Source organism: Oncorhynchus nerka, linkage group LG14 (assembly GCF_034236695.1).
Source record: "Oncorhynchus nerka isolate Pitt River linkage group LG14, Oner_Uvic_2.0, whole genome shotgun sequence".
Classification (NCBI taxonomy): Eukaryota; Metazoa; Chordata; class Actinopteri; order Salmoniformes; family Salmonidae; genus Oncorhynchus; species Oncorhynchus nerka.
Window position 1 is genome coordinate 17,804,358 of NC_088409.1, and position 19,741 is coordinate 17,824,098.

A 19,741-nucleotide genomic window follows, 5' to 3' on the forward strand; every position below is an offset into this window, starting at 1 on the left:
GACTACAGCTATCCCTGTATCTTCTGATTCTTTAATGAGCCATCCAACATGATCAGTGGCTCTATATATAGAACAGCGACCTATACCCTTGGCTGAAGATGTTTCCATAGATGATGGTCATATATAATGAGAAGAGGCCTGTTCTGTTGGATAAGATCTCTTTGGTATTGCTGTTTATATATGATGTTATATATGATGTTTGAGGACTCATTTACTACAGTAGATTGTATTGCGAGGGCCTCTTGACATTTTCATGTCCACCTCCCCTACTACCGGTCTACTCCAACAGTTAGGACAAGTCCACACGTCTCCAACTATCCACACGTCTCCAGAGATCTCGTCCAACAACATGATTGGACAGTCAGCCAGTAATGGACTAGCCACTAGCCTGGTCCCAGAGACTTTATGTAGCCAACCTTCCTGTCGTTCATTATCACGCCAAACCACCGCTAGCAGAGCTGACGGGGGCTCATAATGAAGCAGACAGTACATGGAAGGTTTGGAGGGGAGGCTGTGCTGTGGAGACGGGGGCTCATAATGAAGCAGACAGTACATGGAAGGTTTGGAGGGGAGGCTGTGCTGTGGAGACTGGGGCTCATAATGAAGCAGACAGTACATGGAAGGTTTGGAGGGGAGGCTGTGCTGTGGAGACTGGGGCTCGTAATGAAGCAGACAGTACATGGAAGGTTTGGAGGGGAGGCTGTTCTGTGGAGACGGGCTCATAATGAAGCAGACAGTACATGGAAGGTTTGGAGGGGAGGCTGTGCTGTGGAGACGGGGGCTCATAATGAAGCAGACAGTACATGGAAGGTTTGGAGGGGAGGCTGTGCTGTGGAGACTGGGGCTCATAATGAAGAAGACAGTACATGGAAGGTTTGGAGGGGAGGCTGTGCTGTGGAGACTGGGGCTCATAATGAAGCAGACAGTACATGGAAGGTTTGGAGGCTGTGCTGAGGCTGTGCTGTGGAGACGGGGCTGTAATGAAGCAGACAGTACATGGAATGTTTGGAGGGGAGGCTGTGCTGTGGAGACGGGGCTCATAATGAAGCAGACAGTACATGGAAGGTTTGGAGGGGAGGCTGTGCTGTGGAGACTGGGGCTCATAATGAAGCAGACAGTACATGGAAGGTTTGGAGGGAGGCTGTGCTGTGGAGACTGGGGCTCATAATGAAGCAGACAGTACATGGAAGGTTTGGAGGGGAGGCTGTGCTGTGGAGACTGGGGCTCATAATGAAGCAGACAGTACATGGAAGGTTTGGAGGGGAGGCTGTGCTGTGGAGACTGGGGCTCATAATGAAGCAGACAGTACATGGAAGGTTTGGAGGGGAGGCTGTGCTGTGGAGACTGGGGCTCATAATGAAGCAGACAGTACATGGAAGGTTTGGAGGGGAGGCTGTGCTGTGGAGACTGGGGCTCATAATGAAGCAGACAGTACATGGAAGGTTTGGAGGGGAGGCTGTGCTGTGGAGACTGGGGCTCATGGAAGGTTTGAGGGGAGGCTGTGCTGTGGAGACAGTACATGGAAGGTTTGGAGGGGAGGCTGTGCTGTGGAGACTGGGGCTCATAATGAAGCAGACAGTACATGGAAGGTTTGGAGGGGAGGCTGTGCTGTGGAGACTGGCGGCTCAGTGGGCTAATGCCAGACGAGGGCTCCAGAAGGCCAGGGACAGCCTGGCCAGGCTCAGAGCTGCCTGGATGGGCCTAGCTCCATGATCACACGGCTGGGAGTCTGGCAGGGACACAGCCCTGGGTGATGCTCAGAATATTGATCACTTCGGCAGTGAGGAGGGCATGGACCGTGTATGTACATCTCCCCACTGGAGCAGGGGGGCTGCCAGCCAAACTCTGCCAGCCTCCCCTCTTCCTACAGTACCCCTCTCCTCCTCCCTCTCCTCTACCCCCCTCCATCTCCATCCTGCTCACAAAGCACAGGGCCTACAGTTCTATTGGCCTGGGAGGGGGAGTTGGAGGGAGGTGAGAGGGGCTGTCCTCCTCCCTCTCCGCTACCCCCCTCCATCTCCATCCTGCTCACAAAGCACAGGGCCTACAGTTCTATTGGCCTGGGAGGGGGAGTTGGAGGGAGGTGAGAGGGGCTGTCCTCCTCCAGTCTCTCCATGCTGGGAACTTTATCAGTGCACACAAAAAGGGCCTCTGAGGCAGACAGCGAGGCTGAGGTGGGGGTTGTTTTGGGGGGTTAGCCACAAGCTATTGTGGATACTGTATTGTTTCAGTGGGAATGTGTGGTTGCATTCAGTATTCCCACACTAGCCTACAGTACTGCCAAGGATATTACCAGAAGTTAAATGAGATGAATGAAAATGATTTGGACATGGGATAATTGAAGGAAACATGTTTAATTGGAGAGTTATGTGAAATATTTGGTGATGGTGTTCTAGGTTCTATGTTTGGGATCACGGTTGTTTTTTGTCAACCGTTTTTATCAGCCGTTATGGGAATAACAATGTTTTATCAGCCGTTATGGGAATAACAATGTTTTATCAGCCGTTATGGGAATAACAATGTTTTATCAGCCGTTATGGGAATAACAATGTTTTATCAGCCGTTATGGGAATAACAATGTTTTTATCAGCCGTTATGGGAATAACAATGTTTTTATCAGCCGTTATGGGAATAACAATGTTTTTATCAGCCGTTATGGGAATAACAATGTTTTTATCAGCCGTTATGGGCACAACAATGTTTTTGTCACAAGTTAACTGGCTTTCACATCCATAATAGTTTGTCTAGCCGTTTACATGTGTTACTGGAAGGTTGATGATTTGTTTACTGTTGCATTGCTCTCAATGTGACTAGTTTGATAAAGCCAGTGTGTGTCGACTGATTAGAATTGTGGTCCGTATTATTTGTGGTCTGTTACCTTATATGAACTGTTGCATTTATATTTTTGTTCAGTATACACTGTTCTTCCTGTATGCTATTTCATCAAGCTCTGTATTTCCTAATGGTTCCTGCTCTGTTTATTTGGCTCTCCGTATGTAGCTTCTGCTTTGAATAAGTTGGCATCTGCAAATTGAGTCACCTGTGGATTTGACTGTGGTGAGGCAGGCTGGGGCCCCACCCTGACAACAGGTGTATGTGTCTTATGGTGTGCTCCGCCTAGCACTGTTTCCATGGAGAGTCTGGTGGAACATACCATTTCAACGCTTGAAAAGGGGGGTGAGCAAATAGACACATTTAGACTTGATAGGGATAAAACTATAACTTATTATATGGTTATATTAGTCCTTGTCACATAGCTGACATTTTGAATTGACTCCATGCTCTAATCTAAACATTCAAAGTCCTGTCAGTCTGAGAATAGTTCAGTGCCACTCCCCTGCTCCGGTTCCACAGTGGGCTGTCTTCTAGTCATGGACGATAGAGGGAGAGAGGGCAGGAGGAGGGAGTGTCTGTGACTGGGTGACAGACGTGCCTTGCTGTCCTCACACAAACACACACACACACTGACTTAGACACACACAATCTCTCGCTGACTGAGACGGACTGTCACACACACACACTTAGACATGGCTTTGGACTTGAGACAGCTGGCCTCTGCTGGGCCCCACTAGCCTAGTGTTGGTGTTAGCATGTCACTGCTCTGTCACAGCACCCCAGAGGACAGCTTGGAGTATGTCTGTTCACCTGACCACTGTGATGGAGAGGAGGAGGAGGAGAGGGAGGAGGATGAAGAGCAGCATACTCTGCAAGAAGGTATACTAACTGGAGTTATGGGAGCTTTGCTGGTCCTCTCATTCACATAGTGGTTTTGAACCACATTGTTAGACTGCTGTGTCTCTCCTGCTCCCTGTGTGTGTCTATCCTGCTCCCTGTGTGTGTCTCTCCTGCTCCCTGTGTGTGTGGCTCCTGCTCCCTGTGTGTGTCTCTCCTGCTCCCTGTGTGTGTCTCTCCTGCTCCCTGTGTGTGTCTCTCCTGCTCCCTGTGTGTGTCTCTCCTGCTCCCTGTGTGTGTCTCTCCTGCTCCCTGTGTGTGTCTCTCCTGCTCCCTGTGTGTGTCTCTCCTGCTCCCTGTGTGTGTCTCTCCTGCTCCCTGTGTGTGTCTCTCCTGCTCCCTGTGTGTGGCTCCTGCTCCCTGTGTGTGTGGCTCCTGCTCCCTGTGTGTGTCTCTCCTGCTCCCTGTGTGTGTCTCTCCTGCTCCCTGTGTGTGTCTCTCCTGCTCCCTGTGTGTGTCTCTCCTGCTCCCTGTGTGTGTCTCTCCTGCTCCCTGTGTGTGTGGCTCCTGCTCCCTGTGTGTGTGGCTCCTGCTCCCTGTGTGTGTGGCACCTGCTCCCTGTGTGTGTCTCTCCTGCTCCCTGTGTGTGTCTCTCCTGCTCCCTGTGTGTGTCTCTCCTGCTCCCTGTGTGTGTCTCTCCTGCTCCCTGTGTGTGTCTCTCCTGCTCCCTGTGTGTGTCTCTCCTGCTCCCTGTGTGTGTCTCTCCTGCTCCCTGTGTGTGTGGCTCCTGCTCCCTGTGTGTGTGTCTCTCCTGCTCCCTGTGTGTGTCTCTCCTGCTCCCTGTGTGTGTCTCTCCTGCTCCCTGTGTGTGTCTCTCCTGCTCCCTGTGTGTGTGGCTCCTGCTCCCTGTGTGTGTGGCTCCTGCTCCCTGTGTGTGTGGCTCCTGCTCCCTGTGTGTGTGGCTCCTGCTCCGTTTCTACTACACTGATTGGTTTTAAATATTTGTCAAAGGTTTTCAGGGTTGGAGGTCATGTGAATTTGTATTATACCAGGATAACCAGTGAGTACTTTTAGTATGTTGTTTGTATTCAGAGTAAACATGGAATTCTCCCTTCTGATAGTATCAACAGAACAGGCAGGTCATCAGACTTCTGATAGTATCAACAGAACAGGCAGGTCATCAGACTTCTGATGTATACTACTGCTGTTATTTGGTGTTATTTAAAATGAGCAGTATCACTGTGGGAGCAGAGAGAAGCTGTCTCCTATGCCCTACCCAGTAACTATAGCAACTGTCTCCTATACCCTACCCAGTAACTATAGCAGCTGTCTCCTATACCCTACCCAGTAACTATAGCAGCTGTCTCCTATACCCTACCCAGTAACTATAGCAGCTGTCTACCTATACCCTACCCAGTAACTATAGCAGCTGTCTCCTATACCCTACCCAGTAACTATAGCAGCTGTCTCCTATACCCTACCCAGTAACTATAGCAGCTGTCTACCTATACCCTACCCAGTTACTATAGCAGCTGTCTCCTATACCCTACCCAGTAACTATAGCAGCTGTCTCCTATACCCTACCCAGTAACTATAGCAGCTGTCTCTATACCCTACCCAGTAACTATAGCAGCTGTCTCCTAGTAACTATAGCTGTCTCCTACCTACCCAGTAACCCTATAGCAGCTGTCTCCTAGTAACTATAGTCAGCTGTCTCCTATACCCTACCCAGTAACTATAGCTGTCCTATACCCTACCCAGTAACTATAGCAGCTGTCTCCTATACCCTACCCAGTAACTATAGCAGCTGTCTCCTATACCCTACCCAGTAACTATAGCAGCTGTCTCCTATACCCTACCCAGTAACTATAGCAGCTGTCTCCTATACCCTACCCAGTAACTATAGCAGCTGTCTCCTATACCCTACCCAGTAACTATTACAGCTGTCTCCTATACCCTACCCAGTAACTATAGCAGCTGTCTCCTATACCCTACCCAGTAACTATTACAGCTGTCTCCTATACCCTACCCAGTAACTATAGCAGCTGTCTGTAACTATAGCATACCCTGTCCCAGTAACTATGTCTATTCTATCAGCTGTCTCCTATTCCAGATCTATACCCTACCCAGTAACTATTGATTAGTCTCTGCTGTCTCCCTATAGGTCCTACCCAGTAACTATAGTAACAGCTGTCTATTTAACTATAGCAGTTCTTTTACCCAGTTGTGCCCATTAGTATTACTATATTGTCATTTTCAGTGGTAACTATAGCAGCTGTCTCCTATACCCTACCATTATACAGTAACTACATGTCTGCTGTCTACCTAACTATACCCTTACATTTAGTCATTTAGCAGCTGTCTCCAGTTTAAATGTTCCTGTCACCCAGTAAAACAACTTCATGTAGCTGTCTCCTATACCAACTACCCATACTGTACTAGGCCATTCACTGTCAGCAGCTGTCTCCTATACTGTGATGCTGCCCATGTAACTCAATAGGAGCTTTCTCCTAACCTGTCTCCTATACCCAGTAACCCTATGGAGTTCAGCTGTGTTTGCTGTCCCTATAGAACATAGGGCTATCTGAGATTACAAGTAACTTAGAACCCTACCAGGCCTGTCTCCTATACCCTACCCAGCCTGTGTTTGCTGCCCTAGATACACCTATTGTCTACAACCCAGTTCTATAGCAGCTGTCTCCTACCCTACCCAGATGTCTTTGCTGCCCTATACTATAGCCTATCTGTAACTACAATTATGAACTATAGCAGCTGTCTCCTATACCCTACCAGTAACTGTGTTTCCTGCCCCTATAGACAGTAGATTACAACCCTACCCATTAACTATACCAGGCTGGCCTATACCCTACCAGCCTGTGTTTGCTATGCCCTAAAATTAGAACTATACCAGCCTGGCCTATACCCTACCAGTTCCTTTGTTTGCCGCCCATATAGGATATTAATTAATATTCAACTATACAGGCCTGACCATACCCTATCAGCCTGTGTTTGTCTGCCCTAACTATACACCTATACTTTACAACAATTAGTCACTATACCAGACCTGGCTCTATACCCTACCAGCCTGTGTTGCTGCCCTATAGTCACCTATCTGAGATTAAAACAATTATGTAAGTTATACCAGGCCTGACCCTATACCCTACCAGCCTGTTTTGCTGCCCTATAGACACCTATCTGCTTACACTGTGATGCTGCACCATGGCCTGCTGTCAACCCTACCCTGCCTGTGTTTTGCCCTATAACATCTCTGATTTACATTTGAACTATACCAGGCCTGAGTTACCCTACCAGCCTGTGTTTGCTGCCCTATAGACACCTATCTGAGATTACAACAAGAACCTAAAATGTTGACACCAGGCCTGGCCTTTTACCCATTACCATTTTTCACCAGCCTGTGTTTGCTTTACCATTTAAGTCATTTAGCAGACGCTCTTATCCAGTTTAAATGTTCCTGTCACAGAGTTAAAACAACTTCATGTAGAGTTATTATCAGCCAACAACCCTTATACTGTACAGGCCATTCACTGTCATGACTGCTCACTGTGATGCTGCACATGTATGTCAATATGGACTGCATCCATATTTACACCTATCTGAGATTACAATCCTACCAGCCTGTGTTTGCTGCCCATAGACACCTATCTGAGATTACAACAATTAGGCCTGAACCCTACCAGCCTGTGTTTGCTGCCCTATACCATCTGGCCTGGCCTATACCCTATCAGCCTGTGTTTGCTGCCCTATAGACACCTATCTGAGATTACAACAATTAGAACTATACCAGGCCTGGCCTATACCCTATCAGCCTGTGTTTGCTGCCCAATAGACACCTATCTGAGATTACAACAATTAGAACTATACCAGGCCTGACCTATACCCTATCAGCCTGTGTTTGCTGCCCTATAGACACCTATCTGAGATTACAACAATTAGAACTATACCAGGCCTGACCTATACCCTACCAGCCTGTGTTTGCTGCCCTACATACACCTATCTGAGATTACAACAATTAGAACTATACCAGGCCTGACCTATACCCTATCAGCCTGTGTTTGCTGCCCTATAGACACCTATCTGAGATTACAACAATTAGAACTATACCAGACCTGGCCTATACCCTACCAGCCTGTGTTTGCTGCCCTATAGACACCTATCTGAGATTACAACAATTAGAACTATACCAGGCCTGACCTATACCCTACCAGCCTGTGTTTGCTGCCCTATAGACACCTATCTGAGTTTACAACAATTAGAACCCTACCAGGCCTGACCTATACCCTACCAGCCTGTGTTTGCTGCCCTATAGACACCTATCTGAGATTACAACAATTAGAACTATACCAGGCCTGACCTATACCCTACCAGCCTGTGTTTGCTGCCCTATAGACACCTATCTGAGATTACAACAATTAGAACTATACCAGGCCTGGCCTATACCCTACCAGCCTGTGTTTGCTGCCCTACATACACCTATCTGAGATTACAACAATTAGAACTATACCAGACCTGGCCTATACCCTACCAGCCTGTGTTTGCTGCCCTATAGACACCTATCTGAGATTACAACAATTATAACTATACCAGGCCTGACCTATACCCTACCAGCCTGTGTTTGCTGCCCTACATACACCTATCTAAGATTACAACAATTAGAACCCTACCAGGCCTGACCTATACCCTACCAGCCTGTGTTTGCTGCCCTATAGACACCTATCTGAGATTACAACAATTAGAACTATACCAGGCCTGACCTATACCCTACCAGCCTGTGTTTGCTGCCCTATAGACACCTATCTGAGATTACAACAATTAGAACTATACCAGGCCTGACCAAAATCCCAAAGTATCCCCTTAACCCCAAAGAAAGAACACACAGGAGCTGTCTGAAGAAACAAGTCTCCCTTTTGTCAACATCCACAAGGTTAGTTAGGAGTAACCACATTGAAGTTGGGCTCTGTTGTTCCTACCTTTGTTTCCTCTGGCGTCTTGGGAACCTGCTCTGACGTGCTCATTAGTAGATAACAAACTGTGGCTGGAGAGATTGAGAGAGAAGTGGAAAGGGCAGGAGTAAGTTCCAGGTTTCTTATTAGAATATGCCTTTAGATGACAGTTGAAGTTCCACAATCATTTTAATATACAGTTTAGCTTTTTCTTTTACCAAGTTGTTCTTTGTTTTATATATATGTTTGTTATGTTACAGGTTGTTCTAAAATGGATTCAATGTTATTTTTATTTATATATATATATACTGCTCAAAAAAATAAAGGGAACACTTAAACAACACAATGTAACTCCAAGTCAATTACACTTCTGTGAAATCTGAAACTGTACACTTAGGAAGCAACACTGATTGACAATAAATTTCACATGCTGTTGTGCAAATGGAATAGACAACAGGTGGAAATTATAGGCAATTAGGAAGACACCCCAAATAAAGGAGTGGTTCTGCAGGTGGCAACCACAGACAACATCTCAGTTCCTATGCTTCCTGGCTGATGTTTTGGTCACTTTTGAATGCTGGCGGTGCTTTCACTCTAGTGGTAGCATGAGACGGAGTCTACAACCCACACAAGTGGCTCAGGTAGTGCAGCTCATCCAGGATGGCACATCAATGCGAGCTGTGGCAAGAAGGTTTGCTGTGTCTGTCAGCGTAGTGTCCAGATCATGGAGGCGCTACCAGGAGACAGGCCAGTACATCAGGAGATGTGGAGGAGGCCGTAGGAGGGCAACAACTCAGCAGCAGGACCGCTACCTCCGCCTTTGTGCAAGGAGGAGCAGGAGGAGCACTGCCAGAGCCCTGCAAAATGACCTCCAGCAGGTCACAAATGTGCATATGTCTGCTCAAACGGTCAGAAACAGACTCCATGAGGGTGCTATGAGGGCCCGACGTCCACAAGTGGGGGTTGTGCTTACAGCCCAACACCGTGCATGACGTTTGGCATTTGCCAGAGAACACCAAGATTGGCAAATTCGCCACTGGGGCCCTGTGCTCTTCACAGATGAAAGCAGGTTCACACTGAGCACGTGACAGACGTGACAGAGTCTGGAGACGCTGTGGAGAACGTTCTGCTGCCTGCAACATCCTCCAGCATGACCGGTTTGGCGGTGGGTCAGACATGGTGTGGGGTGGCATTTATTTTGGGGGCTGCACAGCCCTCCATGTGCTCGCCAGAGGTAGCCTGACTGCTATTAGGTACCGAGATGAGATCCTCAGACCCCTTGTGAGACCATATGCTGGTGCGGTTTGCCCTGGGTTCCTCCTAATGCAAGACAATGCTAGACCTCATGTGACTGGAGTGTGTCAGCAGTTCCTGCAAGAGGAAGGCATTGATGCTATGGACTGGGCCGCCCGTTCCCCAGACCTGAATCCAATTAAGCACATCTGGGACATCATGTCTCGCTCCATCCACCAACGCCACCTTGCACCACAGACTGTCCAGGAGTTGGCGGATGCTTTAGTCCAGGTCTGGGAGGAGATCCCTCAGGAGACCATCCGCCACCTCATCAGGAGCATGCCCAGGCGTTGTAGGGAGGTCATACAGGCATGTGGAGGCCACACACACTACTGAGCCTCATTTTGACTTGTTTTAAGGACATTACATCATTTTCATTTCATTTAAGTCATTTAGCAGACGCTCTTATCCAGAGCGACTTACAAATTGGTCCAATTACAAATCCAATCAAAGTTGGATCAGCCTGTAGTGTGGTTTTCCACTTTAATTTTGAGTGTCACTCCAAATCCAGACCTCCATGGGTTGATAAATTTGATTTCCATTGATAATTTTTGCGTGATTTTTGTTTTTGATTTTTTCTATGTAAAGAAAAAAGTATTTAAAAGGAGTATTTCATTCATTCAGATCTAGGATGTGTTATTTTAGTGTACCTTCTATTCTTTTTGAGCCGTGTGTATATATATATATAAAATATAAAAGCAGTCTAGGCCTCCCGAGTGGCGAAGCAATCTAAGTCACTGCAATGTGGTGCTAGAGGCATCACTACAGACCTGGGTTCGATCCCAGGCTGTATCACAACCGCCTGTTATTGTGAGTCCCATAGGGCAGCGCGCAACTGGCTCAAATTGGCTCAGTGTCATCCGGGTTAGGGGGAGGATTTGGCGAGGGGGGGCTTTACTTGGCTCATCGCGCTCTAGCGACTCCTTGTGACGGGCCAGACTGACTACGGTCGTCAGTTGAACGGTGTTTCCTCCGACACGTTGGTGCGGCTGGCTTCTGGACTAAGCGGAACGGTGTTAAGAAGCTCGGTTTGGCAGGTCATATTTTGGAGGACACATGACTTGACCTTTATTTAGTCATGTTTTGGCAGTGACAGTGCATCAGCTGGGAATAACATAGCATGGTATTAACAGAGAATGACACTGCAGCTTGGCAACGTGCTGTTATCAGCTCAGCTGGGGTGGGGTTGAGGTGAGGTCAGAGTCCAAACCATCTCACTTGTCACTTCCTCCGTCTCAATAGACTTTCCTGGATCCCTCCTCTCCTGTCGTCTCTCGGTTTTTCCAAAACCTCAGAGGGAAACCTTCCAAACCCGTTTCCTCTCCTGAATCCTTTCCTGGATTTCCTCTGGTGTTTTGAGAAAGCTATGAGGTGAGGAAGGGTTGAGAGGACACAAGGAAACGAGGAATCAAGGAAACAGTATTGAGACAGAGCCAGTGTGTCAGTCTACCTGATAACAACAACTTGCTAAAGGTCTCTGAGGTCATCAGGCAGGGCTGTGTGATGTGTACAGTAGGTGGCCCTCTGATAACTCAGCTATTTCAAATATCCGTCTGTCTGCCCTGCCCCAGCTGTTTAGCAGTCAGGCATACATGACTGCACTCAGATATGGCCTAGCTGTTAACTGTGTTTGTCCTCTTGTTGTCTCTACAGCTGTTAACTGTGTTTCTCCTCTGTTCTCTCTACAGCTGTTAACTGTGTTTCTCCTCTCTGTTGTCTCTACAGCTGTTAACTGTGTTTCTCCTCTCTGTTCTCTCTACAGCTGTTAACTGTGTTTGTCCTCTCTGTTGTCTCTACAGCTGTTAACTGTGTTTCTCCTCTCTGTTGTCTCTACAGCTGTTAACTGTTTGTCCTCTCTGTTGTCTCTACAGCTGTTAACTGTGTTTCTTCAGCTGTTAACTGTGTTTCTCCTCTCTGTTGTCTCAGCTGTTAACTGCTGTTTGTCTGTGTTTCTCCTCTCTGTTTTCTCCTCTCTGTTCTCAGCTGTTAACTGTGTTTCTCCTCTCTGTTGTCTCTACAGCTGTTAACTGTGTTTCTCCTCTCTGTTGTCTCTACAGCTGTTAACTGTGTTTCTCCTCTCTGTTCTCTCTACAGCTGTTAACTGTGTTTCTCCTCTCTGTTTCTCTACAGCTGTTAACTGTTTTCTCTCTCTGTTCTCTCTGTTAACTGTGTTTGTCCTCTCTGTTCTCTCAACTGTTTTGTCTCTCTGTTCTCTCAACAGCTGTTAACTGTGTTTCTCCTCTCTGTTCTCTCTACAGCTGTTAACTGTGTTTCTCCTCTCTGTTGTCTCTACAGCTGTTAACTGTGTTTCTCCTCTCTGTTGTCTCTACAGCTGTTAACTGTGTTTCTCCTCTCTGTTCTCTCTACAGCTGTTAACTGTGTTTGTCCTCTCTGTTGTCTCTACAGCTGTTAACTGTGTTTCTCCTCTCTGTTCTCTCTACAGCTGTTAACTGTGTTTGTCCTCTCTGTTCTCTCAACAGCTGTTAACTGTGTTTGTCCTCTCTGTTCTCTCAACAGCTGTTAACTGTGTTTCTCCTCTCTGTTCTCTCTACAGCTGTTAACTGTGTTCCTCCTCTCTGTTGTCTCTACAGCTGTTAACTGTGTTTCTCCTCTGTTGTCTCTACAGCTGTTAACTGTGTTTCTCTTCTGTTGTCTCTACAGCTGTTAACTGTGTTTCTCCTCTCTGTTGTCTCTACAGCTGTTAACTGTGTTTCTCCTCTCTGTTGTCTCTACAGCTGTTAACTGTGTTTCTCCTCTCTGTTGTCTCTACAGCTGTTAACTGTGTTTCTCCTCTCTGTTGTCTCAACAGTTCTATGTGCTGAAAGAGTGGGCCAGATGACTAAGACGTACAGTGACATAGATGCTGTTACTCGTCTGCTTGAAGAGGTAAGAGAACCTGGTCTATCACTTAGAGCACATTCATTTACAATGCTGTCTGTTTGGATAGTTAAATCTGCTGTTCAGACATCTCTCTGCCATGCCAAGTTAACCACATCATAGGACAAGTCAAACATTGTCATACAGTAGCAACTGTCTCCCTTTGACCTGATCCCTAGATCATGATGCATGATGCTCAGCCCCTCTAACCAGCCCCTCTGTCTCCCCTGCAGAAAGAACGGGACTTGGAGCTCGCCGCCCGCATCGGCCAGTCACTGCTGAAGAAGAACAAAACCCTCAGTGAGAGAAATGAGTTCCTGGAGGAGCAAGTGGAGCACATTCGAGAGGAGGTGTGTGTGGAGTGTGTGTACGTGTGCTATTTTCTCTCTCAGAACCAGGAGAAGATGTGACATAATGTTGATATTTTATCTCTCTCCCCCATTTCTCACCCTCTATGTCCCCCTCTCTCATATCTCCCTTCTCACCCTCGGTCCCTCTCTCATCTCACCCTCTTTGTCCCCCTCTCTCATCTCTCTGCCTTCTCACCCTCTGTCCCCCTCTCTCTCTGCCTTCTCACCCTCTGTCCCCCTCTCTCATCTCTCTGCCTTCTCACCCTCTGTCCCCCTCTCTCATCTCTCTGCCTTCTCACCCTCTGTCCCCTCTCTCTCATCCTCTGCCTTCTCACCCTCTGTCCCCCTCTCTCATCTCTCTGCCTTCTCACCCTCTGTCCCCCTCTCTCATCTCTCTGCCTTCTCACCCTCTGTCCCCCTCTCTCATCTCTCTGCCTTCTCACCCTCTGTCCCCCTCTCTCATCTCTCTGCCTTCTCACCCTCTGTCCCCCTCTCTCTCTGCCTTCTCACCCTCTGTCCCTCTCTCTCCCTCTCTCTCTCTGCCTTCTCACCCTCTGTCCCCCTCTCTCCCTCTCTCATCTCTCTGCCTTCTCACCCTCTGTCCCCCTCTCTCTCTCTCTGCCTTCTCACCCTCTGTCCCCCTCTCTCTCTGCCTTCTCACCCTCTGTCCCCCTCTCTCTCTGCCTTCTCACCCTCTGTCCCTCTCTCTCCCTCTCTCATCTCTCTGCCTTCTCACCCTCTGTCCCCCTCTCCCCTCTCTCATCTCTCTGCCTTCTCACCCTCTGCCCCTCTCTCTCCTCCCTCATCTCTCTCCCTTCTCATCCTCATCTCTCTCCCTTCTCATCCTCTCTGTCCCCCTCTCTCCCTCTCTCATCTCTCTGCCTTCTCACCCTCTGTCCCCCTCTCTCCCTCTCTCATCTCTCTGCCTTCTCACCCTCTGCCCCTCTCTCTCTCCCTTCTCATCCTCATCTCTCTCCCTTCTCATCCTCATCTCTCTCCCTTCTCATCCTCTCTGTCCCCCTCTCTCCCTCTCTCATCTCTCTGCCTTCTCACCCTCTGTCCCCCTCTCTCCCTCTCTCATCTCTCTGCCTTCTCACCCTCTGCCCCTCTCTCTCCCTTCTCATCCTCATCTCTCTCCCTTCTCATCCTCATCTCTCTCCCTTCTCATCCTCTCTGTCCCCCTCTCTCCCTTCCTCATCTCTCTCCCTTCTCATCCTCTCTCATCTCTCTGCCTTATCACCCTCTGCCCCTCTCTCTCCCTCCCTCATCTCTCTCCCTTCTCATCCTCTCTGTCCCCCTCTCTCCCTCTGCAGGTTTCTCAGCTGCGCCATGATCTGTCTATGAAAGATGAGCTTCTCCAGTTCTACACTAGTGCAGCAGAGGAGAGTGAAGGAGATTCGTCCACCTGTACCCCGTGAGTCTGCTATCTGTCAGCCCGACCTGTGAGATTATCCTGGTTCCGATAACTGTTTGTGGTTCATAGCCAACTCCTATGGTTGTTGTTATGCTAAAGACAGCAACCGGACCTGTTCCCCTCCACTCATCACATCCACGTGTTCCTCTTAAAGCAAAACTCCTTCATTTTGCCGTTGTCAGTAAACCCCCACTATGCCACAATGGTCTGTTCAGGTTCCTCAGCAGAGAACATACATTTAGCTAGAGGAGGTGACTGCTGTATGTGGTCCTGGGGGTTAGTCCCTACTGTAAGGTATCTCTGCTCTTGTTCCTCCCAATTCTACTCTCCTTTTACAATGATATAACCTTTCAACTTAAAGGGCCAATGCAGCTGTTTTTATTTTCCATATCAAATCATATCTGGGTAACAATTGTGTACCTTACTGTAATTGTGTTTTCAATTAAAATGGTCAAAAATAGCTACTTAGCAAAGAACCATTTCTCAAGCAAGAATTTAGCTAGGACTGTCTGGGAGTGGTCTGAGTGGGGAGGGGGGACTTAAAACGAGCTGTTTTTGGGAGAGATGTTTGGAACTCTCGTATTGTTCTATTAACAAGTTAAAACTTCAACCCACCAAAACAGGCTAACATTTCATGCGGTCTTCTCAAACAGGTCTTACACTAAAAAGGCATTGTCATCATTTTCACAATTTCACAGTATTATTCCAACCTCAAAGTGTGGATATGTGTGTATATATAACACAGAAAGTCTAGTTTTTGGCTGCACTGGGCCTTTAAGCTCTTATTTCACTGGTCCCACAAGTCCATCCAAAGGGCAGGTACTCGATATGTTTTGTGGCTCCTGCTTAAGGACAGCTTCAAGGCTGTTTTCTTTAAGATGAATAAAGGCCTTTGATTTGTTTGTCCAGAAAATCCCCCTCTTCTCTCAGACAGAGGTACTGTGACCCTGTGTGACACTGAGGCAGCAGGCTGGGTTGGTTTGTTGTGTTCTCTCAGACAGAGGTACTGTGACACTGTGTGACACTGAGGCAGCAGGCTGGGTTGGTTTGTTGTGTTCTCTCAGACAGAGGTACTGTGACCCTGTGTGACACTGGCGCAGCAGGCTGGGTTGGTTTGTTGTGTTCTCTCAGACAGAGGTACTGTGACCCTGTGTGACACTGAGGCAGAAGGCTGGGGTTGGTTTGTTGTGTTCTCTCAGACAGAGGTACTGTGACCCTGTGTGACACTGAGGCAGAAGGCTGGGGTTGGTTTGTTGTGTTCTCTCAGACAGAGGTACTGTGACCCTGAGGCAGAAGGCTGGGGTTGGTTTGTTGTGTTCTCTCAGACAGAGGTACTGTGACCCTGTGTGACACTGAGGCAGAAGGCTGGGTTGGTTTGTTGTGTTCTCTCAGACAGAGGTACTGTGACCCTGTGTGACACTGAGGCAGAAGGCTGGGGTTGGTTTGTTGTGTTCTCTCAGACAGAGGTACTGTGACCCTGTGTGACACTGAGGCAGAAGGCTGGGGTTGGTTTGTTGTGTTCTCTCAGACAGAGGTACTGTGACCCTGAGGCAGAAGGCTGGGTTGGTTTGTTGTGTTCTCTCAGACAGAGGTACTGTGACCCTGTGTGACACTGAGGCAGAAGGCTGGGGTTGGTTTGTTGTGTTCTCTCAGACAGAGGTACTGTGACCCTGAGGCAGAAGGCTGGGTTGGTTTGTTGTGTTCTCTCAGACAGAGGTTGTGACCCTGAGGCTCTCAGACAGAGGCAGAAGGCTGGGGTGGTTTGTTGTGTTCTCTCAGACAGAGGTACTGTGACCCTGTGTGACACTGAGGCAGAAGGCTGGGTTGGTTTGTTGTGTTCTCTCAGACAGAGGTACTGTGACCCTGTGTGACACTGAGGCAGAGGCTGGGTTGGTTTGTTGTGTTCTCTCAGACAGAGGTACTGTGACCCTGTGTGACACTGAGGCAGCAGGCTGGGTTGGTTTGTTGTGTTCTCTCAGACAGAGGTACTGTGACCCTGTGTGACACTGAGGCAGCAGGCTGGGTTGGTTTGTTGTGTTCTCTCAGACAGAGGTACTGTGACCCTGTGTGACACTGAGGCAGCAGGCTGGGTTGGTTTGTTGTGTTCTCTCAGACAGAGGTACTGTGACCCTGTGTGACACTGAGGCAGCAGGCTGGGTTGGTTTGTTGTGTTCTCTCAGACAGAGGTACTGTGACCCTGTGTGACACTGAGGCAGAAGGCTGGGTTGGTTTGTTGTGTTCTCTCAGACAGAGGTACTGTGACCCTGTGTGACACTGAGGCAGAAGGCTGGGGTTGGTTTGTTGTGTTCTCTCAGACAGAGGTACTGTGACCCTGTGTGACACTGAGGCAGAATGCTGGGGTTGGTTTGTTGTGTTCTCTTAGAGGTATTGTGAGCCTGAGGCAGAAGGCTGGGTTGGTTTGTTGTGTTCTCTCAGACAGAGGTACTGTGACCCTGTGTGACACTGAGGCAGAAGGCTGGGGTTGGTTTGTTGTGTTCTCTCAGACAGAGGTACTGTGACCCTGTGTGACACTGAGGCAGAAGGCTGGGGTTGGTTTGTTGTGTTCTCTCAGACAGAGGTACTGTGACCCTGTGTGACACTGAGGCAGAAGGCTGGGGTTGGTTTGTTGTGTTCTCTCAGAGGTACTGTGACCCTGAGGCAGAAGGCTGAGTTGGTTTGTTGTGTTCTCTCAGACAGAGGTACTGTGACCCTGTGTGACACTGAGGCAGAAGGCTGGGGTTGGTTTGTTGTGTTCTCTCAGACAGAGGTACTGTGACCCTGTGTGACACTGAGGCAGAAGGCTGGGGTTGGTTTGTTGTGTTCTCTCAGACAGAGGTACTGTGACCCTGAGGCAGAAGGCTGGGTTGGTTTGTTGTGTTCTCTCAGACAGAGGTACTGTGACACTGAGGCAGCAGGCTGGGTTGGTTTGTTGTGTTCTCTCAGACAGAGGTACTGTGACACTGAGGCAGCAGGCTGGGTTGGTTTGTTGTGTTCTCTCAGACAGAGGTACTGTGACCCTGTGTGACACTGAGGCAGCAGGCTGGGTTGGTTTGTTGTGTTCTCTCAGACAGAGGTACTGTGACCCTGAGGCAGAAGGCTGGGTTGGTTTGTTGTGTTCTCTCAGACAGAGGTACTGTGACACTGAGGCAGAAGGCTGGGTTGGTTTGTTGTGTTCTCTCAGACAGAGGTACTGTGACCCTGAGGCAGAAGGCTGGGTTGGTTTGTTGTGTTCTCTCAGACAGAGGTACTGTGACACTGAGGCAGCAGGCTGGGTTGGTTTGTTGTGTTCTCTCAGGGGGAAAATACAGACAAACTGACCTGTTTCTCTTACCCCTCAAACACAGAGCGGTTGGGTGAAAACCAGGACCGTGGCGTTCCCACTAGTGTCTTAATGGCAGACACTACCAGGTGTCCTGTTACACTGGTGGTAAAACATTGATTGACTGTTCCATCTATCCTTGTTGTCTAAATTATGCAGAAGGTTCCAGTCTGCTCTGTATATGGTGTTGAACCCCTCTGCCAGCTCTGCCCAGTCATTGTAAAGTCTTCGAAAGCCAAGTGAACAAACAGATCACCGACCATCTCGAATCCCACCGTACCTTCTCCACTATGCAATCCGGTTTCCGTGCTGGTCAGGGGTGCACCTCAGCCACGCTCATCGTCCTAAACGATATCATAACCACCATTGATAAAAAACAGTACTGTGCAGCCGTCTTCATCGACCTGGCCAAGGCTTTCGACTGTCAATCACCGTAATCTTATCAGCAGACTCAACAGCCTTGGTGTCTCAAGGCCCTCTGGCAGTCTCTATGGGGGTGCCACAGGGTTCAATTCTCAGGCCGACTTTTTTCTCTGTATATATCAATGATGTCGCTCTTGCTGCGGATGATTCTTTGATCCACCTCTACGCAGACTGTATACATCTGTCCTTTCTTTGGATACTGTGTTAACAAGCTTCAACGCCATACAACACTCCTTCCGTGGCCTTCAACTGCTCTTAAACGCTAGTAAAACTAAATGCATGCTGTTCAACCGATTTCCTGCCCGCCCGCCTAGCATAACTACTCTGGATGGTTCTGACTTAGAATATGTGGACAACTATAAATACCTAGGTGTCTGGCTAGACTGTAAACTCTCCTTTCAGACTCATATTAAGCATCATTGGGGCGGCAGGGTAGCCTAGTGGTTACAGTGTTGGACTAGTAACCGAAAGGTTGCAAGTTCAAACCCCCGAGCTGACAAGGTACAAATCTGTCGTTCTGCCCCTGAACAGGCAGTTAACCCACTGTTCCTAGGCCGTCATTGAAAATAAGAATTTGTTCTTAACTGACTTGCCTAGTTAAATAAAGATGATAAAATAAAATCTCCAATACAAAGTTGAATCTGGAATCGGCTTCCTCTTTCGCAACAAAGCATCCTTCACTCATGCTGCCAAACATACCCTTGTAAAACTGACTATCCTGCCGATCCTTGACTTCGACGCTGTAATTTAAAAAATAGCCTCCAACACTCTACTCAGCAAATTGGATGCAGTCTATCACAGTGCCATCCGTTTTGTCACCAAAGCCCCATATACTACCCACCACTGCGACCTGTATGATCTCGTTGGCTGGCCCTCGCTTCATATTCGTCACCAAACCCATTGGCTCCAGGTCATTTATAAGTCTTTGCTAGGTAAAGCCCCACCTTATCTCAGCTCACTGGTCACCATAGCAGCACCCACCCGTAGCAAGCACTCCAGCAGGTATATCTCACTGGTCATCCCCAAAGCAGACACTTCCTTTGGCTGCCTTTCCTTCCAGTTCTCTGCTGCCAATGACTGGAACGAATTGCAAAAATCACTGAAGTTGGAGACTTATCTCCCTCACTAACTTCAAACATCAGCTGTCAGAGCAGCTTACTGATCGCTGCAGCTGTACACAGCCCATCTGTACACAGCCCATCTGTACACAGCCCATCTGTACACAGCCCATCTGTACACAGCCCATCTGTAAATAGACCCATCTGTAAATAGCCCATCCAACCAACTACCTACCTCATCCCCATATTTTTTTGTATCTTTTTTTTCTGCTCTTTTGCACAAAAGTATTTCGACTTGCACATCTATCACTCGTGTTAATTGCTAAGTTGTAATTACTTTGCCAGTATGGCCTATTTATTGCCTTACCTCCTTA

The 19,741-nt window shown here is 48.2% G+C and overlaps 1 protein-coding gene across 7 annotated transcripts in view; it reads left to right on the forward strand.

Moving 5' to 3' along the window:
- Window positions 1-19,741, forward strand: part of trak1a (trafficking protein, kinesin binding 1a) — a 49,166-nt gene that overhangs the window by 11,457 nt on the left and 17,968 nt on the right. For 6 of the 7 annotated variants that reach the window (XM_065027597.1, XM_065027602.1, XM_065027596.1 and 3 more), the window contains 3 exons: window positions 12,736-12,812; window positions 13,037-13,153; window positions 14,467-14,567. In XM_065027597.1, the coding sequence (XP_064883669.1) occupies window positions 12,736-12,812; window positions 13,037-13,153; window positions 14,467-14,567 (295 nt within the window). Of the gene's footprint in view, window positions 1-3,457; window positions 3,715-12,735; window positions 12,813-13,036; window positions 13,154-14,466; window positions 14,568-19,741 lie in introns of those variants that run through there. The other variant, XM_065027599.1, reaches the window with a different exon arrangement.